This window comes from Salvelinus fontinalis, chromosome 6 (assembly GCF_029448725.1).
Source record: "Salvelinus fontinalis isolate EN_2023a chromosome 6, ASM2944872v1, whole genome shotgun sequence".
NCBI lineage: Eukaryota > Metazoa > Chordata > Actinopteri > Salmoniformes > Salmonidae > Salvelinus > Salvelinus fontinalis.
Window position 1 is genome coordinate 15,241,364 of NC_074670.1, and position 16,950 is coordinate 15,258,313.

The following is a 16,950-nucleotide window of genomic DNA, read 5'->3' on the forward strand; positions in this document are numbered from 1 at the left end:
TGTGAAGAGACACACCTTAAACAAACTAGATAGAAAGAGGGTGGAGACAGGTGAGGGGTGGGGGAGGTGAGGGGTGGGGGAGGTGCTGGGATTTCTATGTTATTGATTGACATAAATTACCAACGAGCCTTTCTTCCTGCCCACCAATTTCCTCCCATCTGTCTTTTTGTCTGTCCCTCTCTCTCTATCGCTCTCTCTATATATACTTTCTCTCTTTCTCTCCTTAAAATCCCCCAGAGTTAATGAGAGAGACATGCAAGGGCGTTGGCTAGAGCCATGCCTGTTTGTGTTTAAACAACTCAGCCCCCTCTTCTCTTCCTTTCTCCCCTCCATATCCGCCTCTCTCTCTCTCTTTCTCTCTCCGCCTCTCTCCCTATGTCTCTATCTCTAACCTCTCTCTGCCTCTCTCCCTCTCTAATTGCCTCTGTTGCGTTGCTCTCCATCTCTCCTCCCCCTCTCTTTCTCTTCCTTCCTTTGTGGTAGAGATGTAGAACCTCTTTGCAGTAGTGGGGCGTGGTGTGTGTGTAGTAAAGTCCTTGATTCGTGTGCAACAACCGTTAATACTCTTTAAAGCCTCTATTCAACCTGAACCTTATGTTAAAACACGATTAAACCAGTGCCAACATGACTTCATTTTCCAGACATATGGAACGTATGACGTATGGAATGGTAACCTCGATGTAAGATAAAAATAGATTTGAATTGATAATACCGTAAAATAATAACCTAAATTTGTACCACCATTCTCTCTCTCTCTCTCTCTCTCTCGTAGTCACCATGTCACAGGTCCAGCAGTCTATGGCATTGCTCATCTCAGCCTTCCACAAGTACTCTGGCAAGGAGGGCGACAAGACGACCCTGAGCAAGGGAGAACTCAAAGATCTGCTCAACGCAGAGCTTGGAGATGTCATGGGGGTGAGTGGATCCTAGGAACAGTTCAGTTCAATCATGCTTTAACAGCAGCACGACCAAATACAATACTGCTAAAGACAGACACTACTGAAATATTGAATTGCTTGGAACATCACAAACACATGACCCGCCTCATCCAATAGAATAAATTCATTTCTCACACCTTTATAAACAAATAACAACTGTATGGATTCTAGTTTTAAATGCTGAAATCAAAGTCTCACCCATTACCCCTCTCTCTCTCTGATCATTATAACAGAAAAACACTGACCAGGCAAAGGTTGACAAGATCTTCAAAGATCTGGACGCAAACGCAGATGGCAGTGTGGACTTCCAGGAGTACGTCACACTGGTGGCCTGCCTCACCATGATGTGCAATGAGTTCTTCACCAAGAAGTGAAACAGCTCCCCCTGCCCACTCTCCACAGAACAGCAGCTCTTGCTCCATGAGTGAATTCATGATAAGATTAGCAAGATCCTCAATGCAGGTTCAGAGAGTCAGAGATGCAGGTTTACACACATACACAGAAAAAGGGTTGGGTTGGTTATACACACCACACATAGACAGACATTGGTGAAGGACACAGACACTGACCTGAACACATGCAGACATATAGGCTACAATCTCATGAGATGGAGAGGAAGCTCTTTGGTTTGTTTAAAGTGAAAAATGAAATAAACTATTTTAATATGTTTGGAAGAAAGCTGACTTATCATTTGTGCAGGTGTGTGTGTGTTTGTGCATGTGCGATTGGCTGTGTATGTCCTAAATAGGATATAGCAAGCAACATGAATCAAACATGAACCTTTGTTTTCAGACACCTGGTGAAATAATACAATTAGTTGATTATGTCAACGTAAACTAAACATACAATGAAATTAGGGGTTATGAGGCATACCCTATATTTGACTACTTAATTACGTCACAATACTGTTATCTACTCCAGAGCCAGTAAGAATACAGGAAGTCAACTGTTACTGTGAAGGTCCAATAGAGCCACATATAGAACCATCTCCAAGATGAAGCCTCCTACCCAGCAACATGAAACAACAAAGATAATATCCAAATAATGATACTGTATCGCAGGTCTCCATAGAAAACCTATTGGACAATACTGAAGATGAATATTAAGATTAGCCATAGTCCAGCAATCGCCTAGTCTTAGATTAAATCTAAAACAAGGCTGTGCAAGGAAGTTTGTACATGTCTATCACCAGATGATCATCGCCGCGGGTCAGAGCAGGAAGGTAGGGGAAAGCAACAGTGGCTACATTAAAATAGTGTGTAAAGTAGCACGCAGTAGAAGGAAAGGTTGTTCAGGTGTCAGGAAGAGGTGTCCTGAGAGTGTGTTTCAAGCGTCTCAGAGTAGGAGTGCTGATTTAGGACCCGTTTTGCCTTTTTAGATCAATATGAATGATACTACTTGGACAGAGGGGGACCTGATCCTAGATCAGCACTCCTCCTCAGAGGCACAGCCCCTGGTCACGCAGCCACTCGGTTGAATCTAACTAATCTCTATGATGCATTAGTCTTGATCAGGGTTGGGGTCAATTCCACTGACATTCTAGTCTGAACTGAACTCCTATAGAGAACTTCCATGTCAAATTCAACTGATGAGAACTAAAATTGACTGACACAACTCTGGTGTCAATAAAAATAACATTTAGGCCTACAGTAATCCAGGGTACTTGATATGTGAGTGTGAGACTAGAAGGTGGATGTTGTTGTGCTCCAGCCCAGTGCAGGGGGAAGGTGGTAGGGTGGCAGCCCAGTGCAGGGGGAAGGTGGTAGGGTGGCAGCCCAGTGCAGGGGGAAGGTGGTAGGGTGGCAGCCCAGTGCAGGGGGAAGGTGGTAGGGTGGCAGCCCAGTGCAGGGGGAAGGTGGTAGGGTGGCAGCCCAGTGCAGGGGGAAGGTGGTAGGGTGGCAGCCCAGTGCAGGGGGAAGGTGGTAGGGTGGCAGCCCAGTGCAGGGGGAAGGTGGTAGGGTGGCAGCCCAGTGCAGGGGGAAGGTGGTAGGGTGGCAGCCCAGTGCAGGGGGAAGGTGGTAGGGTGGCAGCCCAGTGCAGGGGGAAGGTGGTAGGGTGGCAGCCCAGTGCAGGGGGAAGGTGGTAGGGTGGCAGCCCAGTGCAGGGGGAAGGTGGTAGGGTGGCAGCCCAGTGCAGGGGGAAGGTGGTAGGGTGGCAGCCCAGTGCTGGGGGAAGGTGGTAGGGTGGCAGCCCAGTGCAGGGGGAAGGTGGTAGGGTGGCAGCCCAGTGCAGGGGGAAGGTGGTAGGGTGGCAGCCCAGTGCAGGGGGAAGGTGGTAGGGTGGCAGCCCAGTGCAGGGGGAAGGTGGTAGGGTGGCAGCCCAGTGCAGGGGGAAGGTGGTAGGGTGGCAGCCCAGTGCAGGGGGAAGGTGGTAGGGTGGCAGCCCAGTGCAGGGGGAAGGTGGTAGGGTGGCAGCCCAGTGCAGGGGGAAGGTGGTAGGGTGGCAGCCCAGTGCAGGGGGAAGGTGGTAGGGTGGCAGCCCAGTGCAGGGGGCCGGAGCAGAAGAGAACGACAGGGCCGAGTGAGGCCAGGAACGAGTGAGGCTGTTCTGAGCTGAGCTCTTGGCTGTTCTCTCAACCATCAAGGATTCGGCCAGGACATCTGTGGGTTCTCATTACTGTTTGTGTGTGTTCACTATAGAGAGTAAGTTGATTGAGAACACATTGTATTTTATATGGCACCGATTCCTTGTAAGCCTTCACCAGTTCTTGTGATGATTGAAAAGACAGGGGGCATTCAGGGCCATTCACCATCAGACCATTGAAGCTTGTGTTGGGATTCAATACTCTTCACAATCAACAACATACACAGATAGATTGGCTAAACACATACGTCTGAGACATGTGACCATCAGTTTTATTAATTTCTTAATGTGGTCTGTCCAGAGGAAGGAGGACATAGGCAGTGGACATATTTTCATGGAGGTCAATACTTGTCGTACTGGGAAACTAATTAGCATACACTCAGTGGCAGTGGGCAGGCAAAGAATGCCACAAACTTTGCCATTGGCTGAGGCAGTGAGTAGGCGGAGGTTGGAATGAGAGGGTTCCTGTAAGAGCCTATCAGAGTGCCAGACAGTGGGGTGTGTGTGGGGGAGAAGTAGAACAGTCTCTCATCATATGAGAGCCCAAAGACACACACACACACATGCTCCTCACCATGGAAACGCTTCTCACCTCTGGGTCGTCGTGGAGACACTCCTCACCTGGACAGTAGACTCCTCCCTGCATAAACCGGAAATATATAGTTTAGCCAATCAGACACCTGGCGGCTGGATGGAATAAGGAAGTAATCTGCATAGGCTAATCCTAATCCACAGACAAAGGCAATTATAATTCGAGATCTTCTCGGCAGGCTGGGCTTGACTGGCTGGGTCTGTGGGATTGATTCACCAAAGACTGGAGGATACCCAAAATGTATTTCTCCAATAGGATTCCCAGATCACGCTTGTGACAGCACGCACATGGATCTAATCTTCCTCTCTCCCATTGACCTCAATACAACCACATGGTGATCTGTTCAACTACCCATGCTCTGTAGTTGTTCATGGAAGTAATTGTTGGTTGTGCCTCTAAGTTTAAACCCTCTCTGACTCTCTACCCACTACAGGTAGTGACCGGCTTTTGCACAGAAGGCTGTAGTGAATAGAGGTGGATGGAAGCGCCTTTGATGTGGTTTAGATAATCTATTGTTTGCTTTTGGCTGTCTGGTGACAAGGAGGCTATTTTTGATCAGTCATGTTCGGCAGTGTGAAGAAAATCATCTCTCTGTTTGAGACTCAACGGCAGCCTCGCCCCCTCTCTCTACCTTCTTCCCTCCCTCCATCTCTACCTCCTTCCCTCCCTCCATCTCTCTCTCCATCTCTACCTCCTTCCCTCCCTCCATCTCTCTCTCCATCTCTACCTCCTTCCCTCCCTCCATCTCTCTCTCCATCTCTTCCTCCTTCCCTCCCTCCATCTCTTTCTTCATCTCTTCCCCTATCCCTCTCTTCCTCCCTATCCCCTCTCAGGTCCAGTAAAAAAGCCCCACAGTCCCCCTTAAAGAGACACTCCTCTCCTTCTGCCTCCCTCTCCGGCTGCCCTTCCTCCCTCTGCCCCCAGACCAAACCCAGACTCCCCCTTACCCCCCCACCTGTCCATCAACCACTACAACTTCCTGCTAGATGGAGAGTCGGAGAAGAAGGCAGGGAGAGAGTGAGTGATACGGGTTGGGGTCATGGAGGGCTGAGAGGTCGTGGGGGGGTCAGGGTTAGGGACTCATGGCCGAGCGGACGGCAGGAGCTTCAGATGAGGAACCAAACATCTGTCACCATGAAGATTCCACAACACTTTAGGACCGCAACTAAACCTCAACTCCAGACCACTACTCAACCCCAACCTCAACCCCAGACCACTACTCAACCCCAACATCACCAGCAGACCTCTATTCAACCCCAGACCACTACTCAACCCCAACCTCAACCGCAGACCACTATTCAACCCCAGACCACTACTCAACCTGAACATCAACCGCAGACCACTAATAAACTCCAGACCACTACTCAACCCCAGACCACTACTCAACCCCAACCGCAGACCACTACTCAACCCGCACATCAACCTCAGACCACTACTAAACCAAAACCTCAACAGCAGACTACTTCTAAGTCTGAACCTCAACCCCAGACCCAGACCACTACTCAACCCCAACCTCAACACCAGACCCTGGCCCCGCTCCCATCCTGGTCGCTGTGTCTGAAGGGTACACCTTCGGTCCGGAACGCTGAGGCAGCCTTCCTGTCCCTGCTGCTCTTCTGCCACAGGTAACCATGGAAATGGCCTGGCCATTTGTTGTCGGGAGGTGACTGTGTTCAGGAATAGACATCAATGTGAACCATGTGCACTAAGACACAATCTCCTTTGTTTTTGTTGTTGTTGTTGCAGTGGCTCCAGTAGCAGTAAGATTGCAATTGACAACAAGATTGAGCAAGCCATGGTAGGACAGTGTGTTTATGGTTATAGTGTCTGTAATGTGTTGTATTGAAAGACTTGGTGAAGACTCATCTGTTGCTGAAAGAATTGTGACATATATTTGATGATATGCTATAATGACATGTTGTATATTGCTGTAGGACTTGGTGAAGAGCCACCTGATGCTGGCTGTGAGAGAGGAGGAGGAGCTACTGAGGAAGCGGATCAACCAGCTGTCAGAGAGGAACGCCCAGCTGGAGAGAGAGAACTACATACTGAGAGCACTGAGAGACAGACAGAGACACTAACGCACTCATCCGCGTACACACTCACACACACACAAAGAGAAGCTAACAGTATTAGTACATGCCTTTCATTTTCTATTTAAATGGGTGTTTTGAATAATCCTGTAAAATGTGTATTTATATTTATCCTTTATGTACCCAGGCGAGTCAAGAACAAATTCTTATTTACAATGACAGCCTGGCTATGATGATGATGATGTCTCGTGTAATGATGATGCTGTAGTTATGAAGAGGCCTGGTTCCCAGTCTCTATAACGTTCCACTTCTTAGCCTACTCCATGTCGTGTGCCAATGGCAGTTAATGAGTGGAATGTTAGCTAAACGGAGACAGGTAACCAGGCTAATGAAGAGGGGTTCTGAAAGAGAAAGTGTGAAGTGTGCATATATATTCTGTTATTCTGAGAAAAAATTATGAGTCAAATAAATAACTGTTACTAAAGAAGAGTTTGACTTGTGCCGTAGAGTCCACCACTTACACAAGCACACACAATATAACATGCACGCCATGGGTCGCCATTGTATAATTTCCTACTAACGAAGAAACCGGAAGTGTGATTGTTTCGTTCTGTAGAAGGTGTTATGGCGGCGCCAGTGGAGGGAATTTCAAAAGTGAGCAGATCCTGCTAAATAGAGTCAATCTATCCTCATGTATTAACAGTGAAAACTACAAGAAACGCGTGAGCTCAGCTGTCATTCGGGGCGCTTCCTCATAACAGTAAGCGGAGAATAAACGACATGATTGAATTTGCATAGCTTTAGTTAACGTTAGCTAGCTAATTAGCCAAATAAACCATATAACGTTAGCTGGCTAGTAGTACAACAAGTAAAGTTAGCTGGCTAACTGACTGGTAAACTTTCTAGCATGTCTGCTGTCGTCGTTAGCCAGCTAGCTGGCTGTGTGTTGAAAGCTCCCACTGTGAATGGAATCTAGCTAGAGATCTAACGTTAGCTAGATAACGTCATATCTGGTTGGAAGTGTAAAGTTAACGTTATTCAACCTACACTACAGATCCAGCAATGGCAAGGGACTGGGTTGGGCATAGGACTCAAAATATGTTAAGTTTGTTAGGTTAGGGGGTGTTAAGGTTAGGCAAAGTGATAATGTAACTGCCATTCAGAACCATACAAAATATTCTGGTCGTTGACTGCCTTTGCCTTGTATCTTACCTAACATCAGTAACAGAGCCATCACCCAAAGATAAATACCCAGACTGGTGACCTAAGATGACCAGAGTAGGTCCCCTGCAGCAGCATCCTCTAGCAGGGTGCAGTGACCCAGACATCCGGCTTGTCCCCTTGCCTGCCCCGGTGCCCCTGGTCCCCGCTAGCCTCCTGCGGTGCCCGGAACTGGACCTGTCTCTCCCCCTTAGCCCAGACCCGCCACGGCCCAACCCGGCTAGCTTGCTGAGAGGACGCAGCCACCGGCAGGTCAGTCTGACATATACACACACACTGACGGACAGTCACAGATGGTGCTTTTCTCAGTTGTCAAGACAGCTGTAGAAATGATGAGAGATCTGTGTGTGTCGGGCTGTGTTTTTGGAGAGACATCACTGAAGTGTGTGCCCCTGACTCTACAGGTGCGATTTGCCTCCGAAGAGCCTGTGGTTGTCACAGTGATAGCAGAGCCTAGCAAAGACCCTCCACCATGGCAATACCCTGGACACTCCAGCAGTTACTCAAAGGGGAAAAGACTCCATGGTAACTAACCCTCCTGGTCTGGAGTCTGATGTACTCATGTTCCCCTGCACAGGAGTTGCATGCATCAACCAATGGTTGTGTGCCACGCCATCGACTGTGCCGTCGCACCAGATTGCTATAACATGTGATGTGGTTAGGCTGATACATAAAATACCTATCCCGGTGTTATAAGATCTGGCATGAGTCAGCAATGTCTGAGCAGAGGACTGGTCAATATCTCTTCCTGTATTCTTCCCATAGGTGGAGGTCTGCGTTGGAGGGCAAGGTCAGCAACCAATGAGGAGGCTCCCTGTGAGGAGAGGGGTGGCAGCCTCCCTGAAGGGGCGGAGTTAAATACTACTCTGGCTCTGAGGTCTGAGCTAGATAACGTGGCAGGGGCAGAGTTTAACTCCCAGAAGGCCGTGCAGGAGCAACTACAGAAGTCAGACAGAACCAAGAACAGCATCAGCGCCCGGGCTACAGAGGGTAGCACACAGAAACATACACATGCAGACATAAACACACACACACACAGAGAAACATACACATGCAGACATAAACACACACACAGAAACACACACATGCAGACATAAACACACATAGAAACATACACATACAGACATAAACACACACCACACACGAACTGAGTGTATGTCCTGTCTTTGTCTATAGGGGTGAACGTCCCTCCATCCCAGCACCTCTACAGGGCATTGGTCAGTGTGAATGTGGAGGAGGAGGAGCTCATCAGCCAGGCTCTACATGACAGGCTTCAGCTGGTCTCGCCCACATGCAGCCATGGCAACAAGGCAGGTCCCTCTCACTGACCCCATCAGATTACATTTACGTGTGTGTGTGTGTGTGAGTAATATGTAAATAAAGGTGTGTGTAGAGCGAAAACACTCATGACCTGCAACTAGTCCATAACTGTATTTGTAATCCGTGTGTGTGTGAGCAGAAAGAGGACACTCCTGACCTGCAGGTTTTCTTCAGGGGGGATCTGCTGAGAGAGAAGCCCCTCCTACCAAGGGAGGAGATTACCATACCACGCCCCCAGCCCATCCCACGCCCCGCAGACACAACCTTCGACCTCTACCACAGACACACATGCTGGGAGGCTGGACCCTGACACACACACACTTACTCTGAACCTCTAGACTGAAAGGCCCTGTCCCAAAACTTAAGAAAGCATGATCCCTTCTTTCCCTCCCTACCTCCGTCATTCTCGGATATAAATATTGTATTTTAAACCGAATACAACAGGTGTAAACCTTACAGTGAAATGCTTACTTACCGGCCCTAACCAACAGTTCCATTTTAATTAAAAATAGTTATTAGGTGAACAATAGATAAGTAAAGAAATATTTTTTTTTTTTAAACAACAGTAAAAAGACAGTGAAATAACAGTAGCGAGGCTATAACTCATGCATGTAATGTTAACTGACTGATATTCTATGTATAAGATCTCCTAAACCTGTGTTAACCTCAGACCTTATTTCCTGCGTTTATCCCAAAATGCTATTCTTTCCCCATTTCCCATCTCTAACCAGAGGTTAGAGTGTGTTTATTATGTAGTGTTGGTGTGTGTAACACATTGGTGTAACGGTGTTTTGTGTTGGTGTGTGATTGCTAACATCGAGCAAGTCCTTTCCCTACCACAGGATAGACATGTTTGTGTTTCAGTGGTGGGAACAATTCTGTAATTTTGTGAAAATGGTACTCCATCTCCCAGATTAACTCAATTGAAATGGAATTGAGCCCAAATCACCTATATATGTTGTTTTATATCTCCTAGATGTGTTTTATATCTCCTAGATGTGTGGTTCAGGACCATCTCCAGTTAGAATCCATCAGCCTACGTCACCCTTTGCTGTAACCTGGGTGATATAGACCATCCACACTTTCTCTCTCTCACACACACACACAGGCACACTTATACCATCTCAGCTCATCTCTCTCTCTCACACACACCCCAGTCTCTGAGACCCGGGCATCTCTCTCTGACCATGAACGTGTCAGCGCTGGGCAGTGGGAGCAACTGTTCAAAGGATTGTGTGGTAGGGTCTGGCTGTCTGGAGGACTGTGGGAACCAGAGTGACTGGACTGACTGGGAATGGGAGAACTTCAGTGGGGCTGAGCTGGTGTGTGTGACAGCTGTGTGTGTGCTGCTGCTGGCCCTGGGCATCACAGGAAATATGTTAACCATCCTGGTAGTTTGGCTCCGGCCACACCTGAGAAGCACCACCTACCTCTACCTGAGTAGTATGGCCGTCTCCGACCTCCTCATACTGCTTCTGATGCCTTTAGATCTGCACTACAAGGTAAGGGGGAGTCTCTCGCTAGCTATGGAGGTTCTCTCCCTGGGGATTAGCTAGCTGATACTGCATGTGTGTGATTTCTGTTTCTCTCTGGCCCTGGGGGTTAAACGATATAGTGTCTGAGCGGGTTGTGCGTGTGTAACCTATCTGTGTGTCCGTCCCTCTAGCTGTGGAGGTTCCGGCCCTGGGATCTGGGTGATACAGTGTGTAAGCTGAGTGTGTTCGTCAGTGAGAGTTGTACCTACTCCTCCATCCTCCACATCACCGCCCTTTCTCTGGAGCGCTACCTCGCTGTCTGTCGACCACTCACAGCCAAGACCCTGGTCACACGGACCCGCGTCCGCACTCTCATTGGCTGCCTGTGGGTTGTGGCCCTGATCAGCGCCGGGCCGGTGTTTGCTATGGTAGGGGTAGAGGAGCTGGGGGGAGGTGAGGGGCAGAGCGAGTGTCGCTGTACGGACTACGCCGTCTCCTCAGGCCTGCTGGGGGCCATGATGTGGCTCTCCAACCTCTACTTCCTGATGCCGCTGGGCATTCTGGGAGTTGTGTATGGCCTGATTGGCAGGAAGCTATGGCTCCGCCCACAACGCAGCAGCCGAGACCGTGCCCAGCGACACACCATCAAAATGCTAGGTGAGGCTGTGAGAGAGTCTCTGTATTTTAAAGTTACTTTGATTTACTGGTTTGGGTCTCAGCAATACTACAGCTAAGCAGCTATTGTGAACCAACTTATCACACATACAGTAATAATGAGTTGTAATTTCAACTCTCTGTCGCTCCATCCCATATTCTCCTCTCTCTAGGGATGATCGTGCTGGCGTTTGTTCTGTGTTGGCTGCCATTCCACGTTGGTCGGACGTTGTTCTCTGTGACTCTGGGCTCCAGCGCTGATATGTACTACATCTCTCAGTACTTTAACCTCGTCTCCTTTGTGTTGTTCTACCTCAGTGCTGCTGTCAACCCTATCCTCTACAACACCATGTCAGCACGCTACCGCCACGCTGTCCGCAGCCTGCTGCGCTCACACACCCCCCGCTCCCGCCACCCCCCACTCACGCCACAACACTCTACCACCACTCTGTAACTCACACACACCACAACACTCTACCACCACCCTGTAACTCACACACCCCCCACTCCCGCCACCCCCCACTCACGCCACAACACTCTACCACCACCCTGTAACTCACACACACCACAACACTCTACCACCACCCTGTAACTCACACACACCACAACACTCTACCACCACCCTGTAACTCACACACCCCCCACTCCCGCCACCCCCCACTCACGCCACAACACTCTACCACCACCCTGTAACACACACACACCACAACACTCTACCACCACCCTGTAACTCACACACCCCCCACTCCCGCCACCTCCCACTCACGCCACAACACTCTACCACCACCCTGTAACTCACACACACCCCACTCACGCCACAACACTCTACCACCACCCTGTAACTCACACACCCCCCGCTCCCGCCACCCCCCACTCACGCCACAACACTCTACCACCACCCTGTAACTCACACACACCCCACTCACGCCACAACACTCTACCACCACCCTGTAACTCACACACACCCCACTCACACCACAACACTCTACCACCACCCTGTAACTCACACACACCCCCTGCTCCCGCCACCCCCCACAACACTCTACCACCACCCTGTAACTCACACACCCCACGCTCCCGCCACCCCCCACAACACTCTACCACCACCCTGTAACTCACACACACCCCGCTCCCGCCACCCCCCACTCACGCCACAACACTCTACCACCACCCTGCAACTCACACACCCCCCGCTCCCGCCACCCCCCACAACACTCTACCACCACCCTGTAACACACACCCCCTGCTCCCGCCACCCCCCACAACACTCTACCACCACCCTGTAACACACACCCCCCGCTCCCGCCACCCCCCACAACACTCTACCACCACCCTGTAACTCACGGACACACACACACACACACACAGAAAACCTTGGAGATGGATGGAGGAATAAGACTTTGTTTAGAGGCACATTGACTTTAGTGAGACATATTGTCAGATTTATTGTATAATATTTGATTAATATATATTTGCCATTTTGATGACTGTTGGTTCTAAACCCCTGAAGGTGTGTGTGTTCTCAGAGTGATGTGTAATAAACTGTAATTTCAGCCTTTTGTCTTTGTGGTACTTTAGCTCTGGTGTGTGTGTGTGTGTGTGTGTGTGTGTGTGTGTGTGTGTGTGTGTGTGTGTGTGTGTGTGTGTGTCACCATGGTGACTGCTGAGGGTAAGAATGGCCCCTGGGGAGTATTGGCGGGTTGGGAGATTGATTAGAGGGGGTTACTGGGATTATTGGTTAATGTGAGGGAGGGAGGGATGTAAGGTGTGTGTGTAGCAGTAGGAGGTTGCAGCCTTTCAGTTGACAGCGTGCTCAGAGTTCCACTCTGTCTCATCACAGACTGACTGATTTAGCAGACTTGACACCTGCAATCCCACCCACTCCACTCTCTCACACTCACACCTCCTGGGAAGCTCTTGGGAGCCCCCCATTCTAGGAAATCAGTGGCATCAATTAACAAGGGAGACAAGGACACCAGTGGCTACTGCAAACCTCCAGGCTCAGATCTGAATATCACAGCAAAGTAAAAAAAAAAAAAAAAAAAAAGGCCCTTTTTTTCACATCACCGTACAACATATTCAGTCCTCTACTGTGCAGTTGAGCATTTTGTATTGATGTACATTTTTGAATTTGTGTTACATCTAATCTCAATAAAACATTTGACTGATAATAAACCCTACACTCTTCATTCACTTTCTTTCATGACAGACTCACTCAACCTGTCATGATGGAGAGAGAGAATGAAAGAAAGAATCTGAAATGTGTCTTTATATTGTGTGTATCTTGGGCTCTGTGTTTCAGAGTAGAGTTCCTGTTCAGCCCATCCACCCCCCTCTACCTGCCTAGCACCATCATGGCACACTTGTCTTCTAGCCTCTGTTCTTCCTGCCTCCATCCTACTATATCTCTCAGGAGGAGAGTTGATAGATGTGGTATCAGAACCAATGGAACTTGACCCAAACAATGGAAAAACATTGTCCCCCAGTAAAATTAGTTGACATTTAGGCTATTGTTTATATGTGTATTTTACACTATGTTGTGGTAAAAATCGGAACCTAATACTTGTATGGATGTCAACCCCAACACATATCATCGTCACCAATAGTCTGCATTGCAGTTAAAAAGCAACTTTGACGACCACCACTGTCTTTCTATGCTAACTATACTACCAGCTTCTAACCCTAACCCTTTCATATGCTAACTATACTAACAGTTTATATAACCCTTTCATATGCTGACTATACTACCAGCTTCTAACCCTAACCCTTTCATATGCCAACTATACTAACAGTTTATATAACCCTTTCATATGCTGACTATACTACCAGCTTATAACCCTAAAGCCCTTTCACATGCTAACTATACTACCAGCTTATAACCCTAAAGCCCTTTCATATGCTGACTATACTACCAGTTTATAACCCTAACCCTTTCATATGCTGACTATACTACCAGTTTATAACCCTAACCCTAACCCTTTCATATGCTGACTATACTACCAGCTTATAACCCTAACCCTTTCATATGTTGACTATACTACCAGCTTATAACCCTAACCCTTACATATGCTAACTATACTACCAGTTTATAACCCTAACCCTTTCATATGCTAACTATACTACCAGTTTATAACCCTAACCCTTTCATATGCTGACTATACTACCAGTTTATAACCCTAACCGTTTCATATGCTGACTATACTACCAGTTTATAACCCTAACCCTTTCATATGCTAACGATAATACCAGTTTATAACCCTAACCCTAACCCTTTCGTATGCTGACTATACTACCAGTTTATAACCCTAACCCTTTCATATGCTAACTATACTACCAGTTTCTAATTCTAACCCTTTCATATGCTAACTATACTACCAGTTTATAACCCTAACCCTTTAATATGCTAACTATACTACCAGTTTATAACCCTAACCCTTTCATATGCTGACTATACTACCAGTTTATAACCCTAACCCTTTCATATGCTGACTACACTACCAGTTTATAACCCTAACCCTAACCCTTTCGTATGCTGACTATACTACCAGTTTATAACCCTAACCCTTTCATATGCTAACGATAATACCAGTTTCTAACCCTAACCCTTTCATATGCTAACTATACTACCAGTTTATAACCCTAACCCTAACCCTTTTCATATGCTAACTATACTACCAGTTTATAACCCTAACCCTTTCATATGCTGACTATACTACCAGTTTATAACCCTAACCCTTTCATATGCTGACTATACTACCAGTTTATAACCCTAACCCTAACCCTTTCATATGCTGACTATACTACCAGTTTATAACCCTAACCCTTTCATATGCTGACTATACTACCAGTTTATAACCCTAACCCTAACCCTTTCATATGCTGACTATACTACCAGTTTATAACCCTAACCCTAACCCTTTTCATATGCTAACTATACTACCAGTTTATAACCCTAACCCTTTCATATGCTGACTATACTACCAGCTTATAACCCTAACCCTTTCATATGCTGACTATACTACTCGCTTATAACCCGAACCCTTTCATATGCTAACTATACTACCAGTTTATAACCCTAACCCTAACCCTTTCATATGCTGACTATGCTACCAGTTTAAAACCCCAACCCTTTCGTATGCTGACTATACTACCAGTTTATAACCCTAACCCTTTCATATGCTGACTATACTACCAGTTTAAACCCTAACCCTAACCCTTTCATATTCTAACTATACTACCAGCTTATAACCCTAAACCTTTCGTATGCTAACTATACTACCAGCTTATAACCCTAACCCTAACCCTTTTGTATGCTGACTATACTACCAGCTTATAACCCTAACCCTTTCATTTGCTAACTATACTACCATCTCATAACCCTAACCCATTCGTATACTAACTATACTACCATCTTATAACCCTAACCCATTCGTATACTAACTATACTACCATTTTATAACCCTAACCCATTCGTATACTAACTATACTACCAGTTTATAACCCTAACCCTTTTGTATACTAACTATACTACCAGCTTATAACCCTAACCCTTTCGTATGCTGACTATACTACCAGCTTATAACCCTAACCCTTTTGTATACTAACTATACTACCAGCTTATAACCCTAACCCTTCCGTATGCTAACTATACTACCAGCTTATAACCCTATCCCTTTCGTATGCTAACTATACTATCAGCTTATAACCCTAACCCTTTCATATGCTGACTATACTACCAGCTTATAACCCTAACCCTAACCCTTTCATATGCTAACTATACTACCAGTTTATAACCATAACCCTAATCCTTTCATATACTAACTTTACTACCAGCTTATTACCCTAACCCTTCCGTATGCTAAGTATACTACTCGCTTATAACAGTAACCCTAACCCTTTCATATGCTAACTTTACTACCAGTTTATAACCCCAACCCTTTCGTATGCTGACTATACTACCAGTTTATAACCCCAACCCTTTCGTATGCTAACTATACTACTCGCTTATAACCCTAACCCTAAACCTTTCATATGCTGACTCTACTACCAGCTTATAACCCTAACCCTTCCGTATGCTGACTATACTACCAGCTTTTAACCCTAACCCTTTCATATGCTGACTCTACTGCTAGTTTTTAACCCTAACCCTAACCCTTTCGTATGCTAACTATACTACCAGCTTATAACCCTAACCCGTTCATATGCTAACTATACTACCAGTTTATAACCCTAACCCTTTCGTATGCTAACTATACTACCAGCTCATAACCCTAGCCCTAAACCTTTCATATGCTAACTATACTAACAGCGTATAACCCAAACCCTTTCATATGCTAACTATACTACCAGCTTAAACCCTAACCCTTTCAAATGCTAACTATACTACCAGCTTATAACCCTAAACCTTTTGTATGCTAACTATACTACCAGTTTATAACCCTAATCCTAACCCTTTCGTATGCTGACTATACTACCAGCTTATAACCCTAACCCTTTCATATGCTAACTTTACCGCCATATTATAACCCTAACCCTTTTGTATACTAACTATACTACCAGTTTATAACCCTAACCCTTTCGTATGCTAACTATACTACTCGCTTATAACCCTAACCCTTTCATATGCTGACTATACTACCAGCTTATAACTCTAACCCTTTTGTATACTAACTATACTACCAGCTAACAACCCTAACCCTAACCCTTTCGTATGCTAAATATACTACAGTTTATAACCCTAACCCTAACCCTTTCATATGCTGACTATACTACCAGCTTATAACCCTAACCCTTTCATATGCTAATATACTACCAGCTTATAACCCTAACCCTAACCGTTTCGTATGCTGACTATACTGCCAGTTTATAACCCTAACCCTTTCATATGCTAATATACTACCAGCTTATAACCCTAACCCTAACCCGTTCATATGCTAACTATACTACCAGTTTATAACCCTAACCCGTTCATATGCTAACTATACTACCAGTTTATAACCCTAAGACTAACCCTTTCATATGCTGACTATACTACCAGCTTATTACCCTAACCCTAACCCTTTCATATGCAAACTATACTACCAGTTTATTACCCTAACCCTAACCCTTTCATATGCTGACTATACTACCAGCTT

At 46.5% G+C, this 16,950-nt stretch overlaps 4 protein-coding genes across 4 annotated transcripts in view; all 4 read left to right on the forward strand.

Annotated features, from left to right (window-relative positions):
* The window catches only part of LOC129857132 (ictacalcin-like), a 2,641-nt gene extending 1,025 nt beyond the window's left edge, over positions 1-1,616 (forward strand). Inside the window, exons 2-3 of the mRNA XM_055925085.1 lie at positions 773-915; positions 1,172-1,616. Coding sequence (XP_055781060.1) covers positions 778-915; positions 1,172-1,312 — 279 coding nt within the window. The 5' untranslated portion in view covers positions 773-777 and the 3' untranslated portion in view covers positions 1,313-1,616. The remainder of the gene's footprint in view (positions 1-772; positions 916-1,171) is intronic.
* A 2,461-nt stretch (positions 1,617-4,077) lies between these two features.
* Positions 4,078-6,588, forward strand: LOC129856665 (mucin-2-like). The gene is made up of 3 exons (XM_055924406.1): positions 4,078-5,738; positions 5,860-5,911; positions 6,048-6,588. Exons 1-3 carry the CDS (start codon positions 4,675-4,677, stop codon positions 6,192-6,194), a joined length of 1,263 nt encoding a protein of 420 aa, XP_055780381.1. The 5' UTR covers positions 4,078-4,674; the 3' UTR covers positions 6,195-6,588.
* A 127-nt stretch (positions 6,589-6,715) lies between these two features.
* LOC129857136 (protein phosphatase 1 regulatory subunit 35-like) lies at positions 6,716-8,998 on the forward strand. Its single transcript, XM_055925088.1, has 6 exons — positions 6,716-6,906; positions 7,369-7,619; positions 7,772-7,892; positions 8,133-8,357; positions 8,544-8,677; positions 8,827-8,998. The coding sequence occupies exons 2-6, from the start codon at positions 7,416-7,418 to the stop codon at positions 8,995-8,997; spliced, it is 855 nt and encodes a 284-aa protein (XP_055781063.1). The 5' UTR covers positions 6,716-6,906; positions 7,369-7,415; the 3' UTR covers position 8,998.
* Positions 8,999-9,872: 874 nt separating this feature from the next.
* LOC129857135 (growth hormone secretagogue receptor type 1-like) lies at positions 9,873-12,370 on the forward strand. Its single transcript, XM_055925086.1, has 3 exons — positions 9,873-10,189; positions 10,354-10,819; positions 10,990-12,370. Exons 1-3 carry the CDS (start codon positions 9,875-9,877, stop codon positions 11,268-11,270), a joined length of 1,062 nt encoding a protein of 353 aa, XP_055781061.1. The 5' UTR covers positions 9,873-9,874; the 3' UTR covers positions 11,271-12,370.
* Positions 12,371-16,950: the final 4,580 nt, after the last annotated feature.